At 35.6% G+C, this 11,020-nt stretch overlaps 1 protein-coding gene across 1 annotated transcript; it reads left to right on the top strand.

Annotated features, from left to right (window-relative positions):
* The first annotated feature begins 4,750 nt into the window (after window positions 1-4,750).
* Window positions 4,751-6,891, top strand: LOC138135434 (cytochrome P450 4C1-like). The gene is made up of 9 exons (XM_069054157.1): window positions 4,751-4,998; window positions 5,115-5,306; window positions 5,356-5,541; window positions 5,591-5,657; window positions 5,712-5,838; window positions 5,889-5,937; window positions 5,989-6,336; window positions 6,387-6,566; window positions 6,619-6,891. Exons 1-9 carry the CDS (start codon window positions 4,812-4,814, stop codon window positions 6,816-6,818), a joined length of 1,536 nt encoding a protein of 511 aa, XP_068910258.1. The 5' UTR covers window positions 4,751-4,811; the 3' UTR covers window positions 6,819-6,891.
* The last annotated feature ends 4,129 nt before the right edge of the window (window positions 6,892-11,020 follow it).

Here is an 11,020-nt window from a genome sequence, read left to right as displayed (position 1 = left end):
GGCCTTAATCAATTACGGAATTGACAATAAGACGAATATTTAACAACGAACCGTCATATGACAGAACCTGACGCCAACCTAACAGAAAATGTCTTGGGCTGCTGCGTATTTAAAACAATCGTGAACGCCTGATAACTTTCCGACCCTAATGAAAGTTAAATGCAGCCAGTAATACGTTATTCAGTGATAACTTGATTTTTACTATGAAATCTGGAGACTCCAGGCATTATTGACAATCACTTGAAAGTTCCTTTTTGTGTAATTCTGAAATAATTTTTATTAATTAAAATGTGCTCCAATGACGAAAGGATCGATATGATATTGATATTAAGATGTTCAGTCAGTTTCTTAAATAAAAATATATATTACCGATTACTGCCATTTTTAAATTTTTATAGTTGAGACTTTTGTGAGGGATGTCCAAACTATACTATACAGGGTGTAACAGAAATAAGTACATTAATTTTAACTGGTAATAGAACTCATCAAAAGGAACAACTTTTCTCTCTACCATTTTGGCGAAAAATGTTGCGTAATGGCTTAAAAAAGTAGGAAAGATTTTCCTAAAACCGTTCATATATCCAAAACTAAGCTACCTAAAAACGTGAAACAACCAGATTCTTACGAAGTAGATTTTTTGCTATACGGGTAGATTTGTCTGAATTTCGATTTCTGCGTTAAAACATGTTTTCTGGATGAAAATGGAGGTTTTTTTTCATATTAGCGATGATCTCAATTAGCCATTGCAGTATTTAGTGGCGTAGGCCTATTTTAGTGAAAAATCTCTCCAATTTTTTTTTGGAATTAAACATCGTTTTTTAGCAAAATGTTAGATAGAAAAGTTGTTCCTCTTGACGAGTTCTATTACCAGTTAAAATTAATGTACTTATTTCTGTTACACGTTGTATAAAGGTTTAAAATAATTAATGTTTTTGGATCAAGTGTAGCATTATAAAACGCAACAAATTCATTTCGGCCTGTGTAGAAGGCCCGAGAGGTTCTACAAGTGCTTGCGGGACTATAACATCGCTACTCGACTACCCGGAATTAGCATTGAAGCATAAAGAATACAACGACGACGATGTCTCGTCTGGACGCAACGCACCCACCTTCCGTGACATTTTGACATTTTTTCAAAAAATGTTAACCGTTAACCCGTTACTGATTGTCAAAATAACGTAAATACAATAAGAACTTCAATCACAATCAGTGCAAATCATTTTGTTATATCAATTTGTGTTCGCTAGAAACTGCTAGGCTTTTAAATTTTGCCAGTTCGAATAAATATTTTCCTGCTGTAATTTCTGCAATACTATTACAGTTTCCTATAACACACGAGGTGGTGACAGCTACCGATATTTTGTCCGTTTTTCGGCCGCAAGGTTCTGAGCGAATGTTTAAAATTTAGAATTAATTTATCTACAAGCGTACAAAAACTATAGTCTGCAACATGTTTGAAATGGCATATTCTAAACTCGTTACAGAATGTACTATACTCATGCACTTCATGCACTCCTAAAAATATTCCCGTATGACCTGCCCACCTTGGACCAAAATAATTTTTGATATCCCGCTATATAACAAGAATACTTTTCCAGATAATTTGTGAGAAAAATGTCTGCGTCGTTAAGCCGTGAAGTGATGATGTGGAGGTCGGGTCCCAATCAGATCTTGAAGACTTCGAGGTGAGTGTCGATATATCGAAAGAGTCCGTAATAAAATGCTGCAACCACAACGATTATGATACACACTACTCGCCCGATTTGGTGTCAATTGATTTTAGGATTTTGTTCAAATATAAAATTATTTGTTTTTTGCTTAAAATTGTTAGATGTTACACTTTCTTCCTCCTTGAAAGTCGAGGGCGTTGTCCAACAGAGGCCAAGCGAATGTTCTTGGAAGCGTAGCATTAGACCCATCGTCTTTTACAAAGAAAATTCGAAAGCAAAATAATCGTCAAAAGGATCAAAATCGATGTCAGAATAATAGTTGTTGCATAACTCTTTACGAACAACATTCTTAAGCTTTCGAGCATCGACCCCAAAACACAATTAGAGTGATTAATCGACTATTCAATTAATGTACGAGTAGGTTAACCTCGATTTAATGTATTCCCTGGTAATTATTGTTCATGCGTTAACCGCCAAGCGTGTACGCAAAACAACTTTTCTAAAAATTCTGAGAAGTGTTTGTTAAGTATCTACAGTGGGTTTGAAAATTATAAAATGAAAATTCGGTAAAACAACCTACTTTTCTTCCAAATGGCAACTTAAGTACAGCCTTTATTTCGTGGAAATTAGAAAAAAGAAACGAAAATATGTGATTTATCAATCTAACTAAAACTAATTTACTGTATGTACAGTCTGAGTTTGAAGATTGTGTAGATAGTAGTACGTAGTTAGAAGACAAAATAACCCAACTTAAGAAATTGTATAGGTAAGGTGTTCTGTCAGTAGTTTTAAAAATTTCAATTGCTTCAAAATATCAAAGACAATAATAATCATGAATTGACAGTTTTGACAATTTCCTTTTCAAACCATAGTTCCTAATGTTAACTTAGGGGGCGTCACTTTACGTACTCTCCGTAGCCTATTAGACGGAACACTTTTTCATACCAAGCGGGACGGCCATAATAACTTGCCTAGCGTTTTGATACAGTTTTGATACTATCGCGGTCAAAATACATTGATCGCCAAGATGACATTAATCATATTCAATTGTAAAGCAAGTTTTAGGATGGTTAACCTTATTTTTTATTGTTGTCAAAATTTCTACTAAACCTACTACTAAAAGTACTACTATGGTGGACAAGAAAAATCGTCTACAACTGTCATTACACTCACGTATGCTCTAAAGTAGCGTTCAGGAACGAATAACCTCACTTCACATGTTGACATATTGTATCAATGTTCTTATGAGTGACAGTAATAAATTTCAAACTGTAGGTAATTTGCAAACGTCAATCATAATGACAATAAATACACCCAATTTTTTGTGAAATGACAGGAAATGGGTGGATGAAATTTTTTGGCCGGAATAGTACCTACCTAACGCACGTAAAATTTGAAATACAGGGTCTATCAGAACTGGAGGACCAAAATAATACGATGAAATCATCATCTTCTGGGAATAATACGTTTTTAATTGACCAATCGCGTGTATAATCTGTTTCAAAATCAAAAATCCACCACCTGTTGAATTATGTTGGCAAAAAAAAGAAATCCCTAGAATAAGTTTAATTTTTTGGGTTGACCCAACCTCCTGCCAAAATTTGACATTGAACTGTTGAGTTTATTTACGTAACACAAAATAATTATTATGTACAAAAAGGTGGTAGCTACCGTATCATAACTTTTGAGAGATATAATAAAATGAGAATGAAAAACACGATAAATTACGACCTAAACAATTGTCAACAGTTTTCTTTCATAACTCCACTTTTTTCTGACACTTGCAAACACACTAAAAGCAAAAGTTGGCGACGTTGTCGGTTGTATTTTCGAGGTAAAATGCAGTGTTGGTGGATTTTTAATTTTGAAATAGATTATAGATATAAAATTACCTTAAAAAATTATATTAGTAATTATCGAAACAAATTTGATTGTTGCAAAGACATAATAATTGAATATTATGTCATAATAAAGATTTTCTGAAAATTACAAAAGTCATTAAAAACGCTTCATGTTTACTACTTCAGAATATTTTGATAAGCTTGTCTTATATGGACAGTGTGATGAGAGTGCCACAGTTGCTGCTCAGGAGTATTAAGTTTAGTGTCTTTTGTTACTCTCTTAAATAAACAGCTGTCGTTTATGTGGTCAAAAGTTTTTATGTCAAATAATATAACCTAAAAACGTCCGTCATTGCACAAACAATGCGAATACCCAACAATGCATATGCATGATTTGAAATGCGTCCATAGTTACAAATAAAGCAGGAAAACTAATTTATAGGTAACTTAACATCAACAACAGGATTGATCAGTTTAAATTATTATTATTATTATTGAAAGAAAATAAAGGCAGAAGTTTATAAAACCTATTATGCCTAGTAACGGGAGACAGTGTGACAGCTAGGAAAATTGTTGTATAAAGTGTTCGATAGGTAAACTTTCAGTGGCGTAGGTTACTTATCTGGGGAGTACATCTAGTTTATTTTTAAAAAAGTTTACTGTTGTCGAATTTACTATTTCAGTTGATAGTCCATTCCAGTGATCAAAGACTCTGTTAGGTAAGAAGTTTTCGCGAATTTTCGTTTTAAAGTCTTTTTTCAACCTCCAATTATGTCCTCTCAACCTTTATTACCCCTTTATTACCCCTTTCCTAATCACTATTTAACATAGATTTTTTTGAACATTTTTCCTATTATTCCCAGTTCTGATAGACCCTGTATATCATTCAAGGAGTAACATTTTTGTCCTGAAATTACGCTCGAATTAATGTATTCTAGCGCATTTTGTAGTGTTGGGTTAATTTAATAAAATTTTAAATTCCCCAGTCTCTCGCTGGATGAATTTTACCATTGGGGAAAAAAGTTGTTTGTCTGACTAACGAAACTCGCTAAAGCTGATCATACATTCATACACTAATTCTATTCTACTCTTTTCCAACTCCCCGTAGATACTTCTTTGTATTCGTTCCCACAATGAATAATTCATTTGTAATTTGTAGAAATGTTTTTTTACGCAATCAGTTACCTTGGCATCTAAACAATATTCAGCAGGAAGCGAACTAAGTTCCACAGTATATTAACTAGAAGAGTCGACTTTCCACTATACTTGTGCTTCATGATCGGTTATCGAAAGCTGAAAAATGTTGTTCCTTAAGACCGTCACAATAACAGCTATTTTAACGTGGTCATTGTTCATTTTAACGATAGTTTTGCTTTCGAAATTTCTTTGGAAAAGACGATGGCTCTACTACTACGCTGCAAGATTTCCAGGCAAATTCGCTTGGCCTGTGATGGGCAACGGCCTCGACTTTCAAGGAGGAAGAAATGGTAACATCTAACAATTTTAATCAAAACACAAATAATTTCATATTTGAACAAAATCCCCAAAATCTGTTGGTACCAAATCGGGCGAGTAGTGTACATCATAATCGTTGTGGTTGCAGCATTTTATTACCGACTCCTTCGATACATCGACACTCACCCCGAAGTGTTCAAGATCTGGTTTGGACCCGATCTCCACATCGTCACTTCACGGCTTAACGACGCAGACATTCTTCTCTCAAATTATCTGGAGAAGTCGTCTTCTTACAAATATGCAAATTTGTGTTTCGGAAATGGTCTGGTGACATCGCGAGGTACGCTTACCGATTTGCAAGAAATCAAAAATGATTGAAGTGTTTACAGTGAAGGTGTGGAAAGGTCGCAGGAAGATGATTAATCAAACGTTCAACCAGAGAATCTTGAACTCGTACACTGAGGCATTTGTGAAACACTCCAACAGGTTTATGGATGATGTCAGAAAGACCTACAGAGGAGGTCCAATCAAGTTATTGCCTCAAATTTGGCAACACTCTGTCAACGCTTTCTGTGGTAAGATTTGTTCAAAGGTGAAAGATTGAAGTTGATAGTTTATTGGTAGAGTCGTTCGCGGATATCAGTCCAGATTTAGTGATAGGACAAGATAAGTACGTAATGCAAGTTAGAAGGTAAATAAAAGAATTATGATGATAAGAGCTATAAATGTGTTTTGTTCATTCAAGATTTGAAGAGATCGTGGTGGAGCGCTCCTTAAAACCTTGGCTATTTTCCAATTTTATTTTCAATCGTTCTAAATTGGGCGTAAGCTTGGAAGAATTGTCTCATTTTATGTGGTCTTTCATCGATCAGGTACTACTTTCTTCTATAGTAAAAACAATATCGAGAGTATCTTGTTTCAGTTGATGGAATTGAAGAGAAAAATATTTAGATACGAGCCTGACCTCTCTGGTAACCGCTTTCCATTTGGCTTGGCAACAAGTTATTATTGCAACTTTGCAGATGACCATTTGAGGAGCAAACGTTATTTGAATCACTTGTTTGGCTTACTCGCCGAAAGGAAACTAGACGAGAATGACGTTTCTGCTGAACTTCAGAATATGATCGTCGCCGGTACTGAAACATCAACGTATGCTTTGTGCTTCACAATTCTGATACTAGCGATGTATCCTGAAGTTCAGAAGAACGTCCAGAAGGAACTTGACTCGTTGTTTGGAGAAAGCGACAGAGATCCCACTTTGGAGGACGTCAACAACATGGAGTATATGGAAAGAGTTATCAAAGAATCGCTGAGATTCTTCCCACCAATTCCTTTTGTGATGCGATATGTAGACGAAACCATCGAAATCGGTACAAGTGTACTTTCGAGAAGAATTCTAATTCTACTAACATATTTCCAGATTCTCAAGTGTTTCCAGCTAGATCAAACGTTGTCATTCCCATGATGAAGATCCATATGAGACCTGACGTGTGGCCTGATCCGTGCAAATTCGATCCAGACAGATTCTTACCAGAAGAGGTGGAAAGGAGACATCGTTGTGCGTATATGCCGTTCAGTCACGGATCCAGAAATTGTCCAGGTAAAAGACATCTGCCAAGGACAAGTTGCAAATTCAACTGAGAGCATTTTAGGTTGGAAGATTGGAATAACGGGAATGAAGATTACTCTTTCCAGTTTTCTTAGAGGCTACACGGTAAAACCGGTGTTTTACAATACTATAAAAGAGATTGAACTGGATTATGCCGTTCTGATGATGCCCAAGGATGAGTGTCAAGTTTTGCTAGAAAAGCGGAAGAAAGAAGTTGGTCGTAAACAGTTCAAAGACTTGTAATAGGTTAGGTTGCACATTGTAATTGCACCTTGGTCCAGTTCTGCCAAGCTAAATACATTTATTTATTGTTAAAGCAGTAGATTCTAAGAAATTGTACAACTTTTATTTGAAGTTGATTTTATATTGAAATACAGGGTGATTTACGAGGAATAATGAGCCCGACGGAATAGAAAATGCAACCCACAATACATTGCAACAAAAAGCCAGACATCGAAGCGGTAAATGTCCGGGTTTTTCTCCTGATGAATTGCGGGTTGCATTTTCTATTCCGTCGGGCTCATTATTCCTCGTAAATCACCTTTTATACAGGGTGTCCCAGAACTAGCGGATCAAACTTACAGTGCGTTTTCCTTGATGATAACTGAAAGCAATAGCGTTTAAAAAAAGGACAGGGTATAATCGATTCTTTGTAATGAATAATTAAAGTTGACCAATCAGAAGGACGCTGTTAATTTGAATTTCACGTAAATTTAACCAACAGTTTGAATTGCCTAGCAACATAATTCTAGGTAGTAAGAATGGTATGGAATTTCAAGTAAATGTTTGGGCAACTGTGAAGATTTTGACAACGTCAAGTTATAATTTGATTCGAAATTGTCAAACTTCATATTGAAATCATGAATACAGCTGCAGAGTGTGCCGAAATACTCATACTTTATGGAGAGTGCGGGCGCAATGCACGTGAGGATGCAAGGGAATATGCAATACGTTTTCCACGACGTTTGCCACATCGAAATTATAACGTATTTCTACGGTTGGTGGATCGTGCTCGAGGCACTGGGTCCTTGGTGCCTACCTGACAAGGAATTGGTGGTCCCCCGCGAGAAGTTAGAACGCCAGAGACTGAAGATGCTGTTCTTCAGTCCTTTGATGACGACGATAGAAGTAGTATATTTGAAGAACTATATTTACCGCGAACCTATCAATATTTTAGAAGAACTAAATGAAAAAATTCACGAATATGCTTAGACTGGCAAGGGAAAATTTAATAAAACGAGCTCGCCTACTCCTTCAGATGAAAGGTGGTAATTTCGAACACTTGTTATAAATTATTCTTTTTATCTTGCATGTTTTTTATTTCATTTGTTGCATTCTACATCGTTTAAGTTATCAAATTTGATCTTAAATTTTTACTAATAATGATGCTAAAATAAATAGGTTAGTTCAATCCAAGGTAATCTTGCATTTTAGGGACCTGAATAAGCAGTTTTGTTTTCTTTCTTTCAGAACTCCCACTATGCTTGATCTGTTGTTCAAAACCTACGTGTAATTCCAACTTTTTTGCAATGTCAAGAATATTCCTAAAAGTCTTTGCTTTCATTTCAACGATGACGCGTCCCGCTGCGCTAATACGTTGCAGATGCAGAGTGTATGCACAGGAATCAGGATAAATTTCTTGTGATTCCGATTCACTTCACATGCCCTGCATATTTCACTTTTTACTAAGATTTTCAAGGTAATAATATTACTCACTTGACGCTACGTCGCCGTTTTACCTTCCATCGACGAAGGTTCAATTCATCATATCCCTCCCGTCAACTTCCCATACCCCTCAAGGTGACAATTGCTCTGGAAATTTTCATTCATTGCCGGAAGACGAAACTTCTTGCATTTCCTGATTTAGATGCTATACATTTATTAACCTGCCTTTGGCGAAATTATCCCATTTTTGGTTATTTCAAAAGTAGCTGTCACTTTTGACGTCTGCTCCGACAAGTCGACCAAATAAATATTGAAATAGCTATTTACGTTACAAGACCGGTAGTAACGTTTTTATATAATGCGTCTACCGGTCGTGTGACGTACAAGATTTTTTAGTATACTGAGACAATTATTTAATAAATATTATACACCAAGTGAATTAAACATCCGTTTATTCACGAAAAGATGTTGATCTCACAAGCACGTAGTGCGAGTGTGATCATATCTTTGAGTGAATAACAATGTTTAATTCACGAGTCGTATATATGTTTTTATTCAATTTTGACGATATTTTGAACAAAAAATAGAATGATATTCAAATCACACGAATTAGTTTAGAACAATCATGTAGACTGCGTAAAACATTTTCGTGAGAACAAGTTGTTTACATTTTTCCAAACTTGTGGTACTATGGCGGACAATAAATTTAGGCCGGCAAATTTCTGACATTTCAAAAAAGTCAATGCAAGCGACCATTTATTGTCATTATGACTGATGTGTCAGTTTGTCAAACTGAAGGTTTTCAAGCTGTTTGGCGTTTCCTTCGCCTTTTTCGTAACTTACAGATCATGACGCACTAGCATAACTGATTTGTAGTAGCACTTCTCCCTGGTGCACGCTTCTTTTCCCAATTTTAATTTTGATTATCGCTGTCACGATGACAAGAATGACAAAAATCGAAAATGGGGTTAGTTGAACATAATGCCAGCTTCACATTTTGATGTCAACTCAATGACAGGCCGGCCTAAATTTATTGTCCGCCATAGTACTTGTGACGTTTGCGCGAAAAATGGCTGGAATCGTAGAAGATCAAGACAAAACGGAAGTTTTTGTACCCCCGGCAGTTCTGCATGAAGCATTGAATGCTTTGAATAAAGTGGTGCCAGCCAAATCAAAACATTCGTATGAAAAAGAATATGCGATTTTTTAATCCACTAGTGAATTAAAAATTTTTTAATTCACTAGTGAATCAAATCCACAAAATTTCACTAGTGAATCATTGCCTGCTTATGACGGTTGTTATGGAGTTAATAAAGTCACTTTAAACTGTCAAAATTGAATAAAAGAAAATAAATTTAAATAAAAAAATTTGGCTTTGAAAAAGATTGCTATGCCTTGTTACTATGATAACAAACGATTCATCAAAATTCAGTCTGTCGAAGTTTTTTCATGTTATTTCTTTCATTTGCGCTACCTTCCTTTAATAAAATGAATTCTCACAACCGAACTGAAGCAGAAGTCAAGTTTTCTTCCCAGACCACCTTTTGGAGAAGGTAGATAGTGCGCGATCAAACTTATTGCTCCAAAAATCATCGGGAAGATATTTGACACAGTACAAGTTGTTCTACAATTGGAGAATACGAAATAAAGTTGTTTGGATTGATCAAAGGGTAATGCTTGCCTTTAGAAAACCATTTCAATGATATAAGTAATTGTACATTTCATTTTTATATAAATAAAATCCAATAAATCTGACAAATTATTTGACATTTGCTACCGGCCGCCGTGGAAAGTAAAACGGACCAGACCATAAACATGTGTCTACCGGACTCGTCGTCAAGGCAGTAGACACTACTACCAGCACAGTATACTAAAATAGCTATTTACGTTACAAGACCGGTAGTAACGTTTTTATGGACGAGCTAGTGAATTACAGGTCGAGCCCGATAGGGCGAGACTTGTAAACTAGCGAGGCCATAATGCGTCTACCGGTCGTGTGACGTACAAGATTTTTTAGTATACTGAGACAATTATTTAAAAGAAAATAAATTTAAATAAAAAAATTTGGCTTTGAAAAAGATTGCTATGCCTTGTTACTATGATAACAAACGATTCATCAAAATTCAGTCTGTCAAAGTTTTTCATGTGATTTCTTTCATTTGCGCTAACTTCCTTTAACAAAATAAATTCTCACAACCGAACCGAAGCAGAAGTCAAGTTTTCTTCCCAGACCACCTTTTGGAGAAGGTAGATAGTGCGCGATCAAACTTATTGCTCCAAAAATCATCGGGAAGATATTTCACAGAGTACAAGTTGTTCTACAATTGGAGAATACGAAATACAGTTGTTTGGATTGACAAAGGGTAATGCTTGCCTTTAGAAAACCATTTCAATGACATAAGTAATTGTACATTTAATTTTTAAATAAATAAAATCCAATAAATCTGACAAATTATTTGACATTTGCTACCGGCCGCCGTAGAAAGTAAAACGGACTAGACCATAAACATGTGTAAATCTGACAAATTATTTGACATTTGCTACCGGCCGCGGTGGAAAGTAAAACGGACTAGACCATAAACATGTGTCTACCGGACTCGTCGTCAAGCAGGTAGACACCTACTACCAGCACAGTATACTAAAAATAATTTTATGATTCATCGAATTATACGTTGCTTGGCAATTGAAGGAAGGTACTCAATTTTCTCAGAAAGGGAAAATTAGATCGAGCTCTATTGGTCAATTTGATTAATTCATAACTAAAAAGCTGTTGCACCCTG

Source organism: Tenebrio molitor, chromosome 7, assembly GCF_963966145.1.
Source record: "Tenebrio molitor chromosome 7, icTenMoli1.1, whole genome shotgun sequence".
NCBI lineage: Eukaryota > Metazoa > Arthropoda > Insecta > Coleoptera > Tenebrionidae > Tenebrio > Tenebrio molitor.
The sequence above is the reverse complement of the archived record's forward strand: the minus strand, read 5'-3'. Positions and strand labels throughout refer to the sequence as shown.

Bases quoted from the DNA above. Each gene is read 5' to 3' on its own strand.
- LOC138135434 (XM_069054157.1), top strand. From the start codon at position 4,812: ATGTTGTTCCTTAAGACCGTCACAATAACAGCTATTTTAACGTGGTCA. The intron at 5,839-5,888 runs GTACTACTTTCT...ATCTTGTTTCAG, and splicing joins TGTGGTCTTTCATCGATCAG to TTGATGGAATTGAAGAGAAA. The intron at 6,567-6,618 runs GTAAAAGACATC...AGAGCATTTTAG, and splicing joins CGGATCCAGAAATTGTCCAG to GTTGGAAGATTGGAATAACG.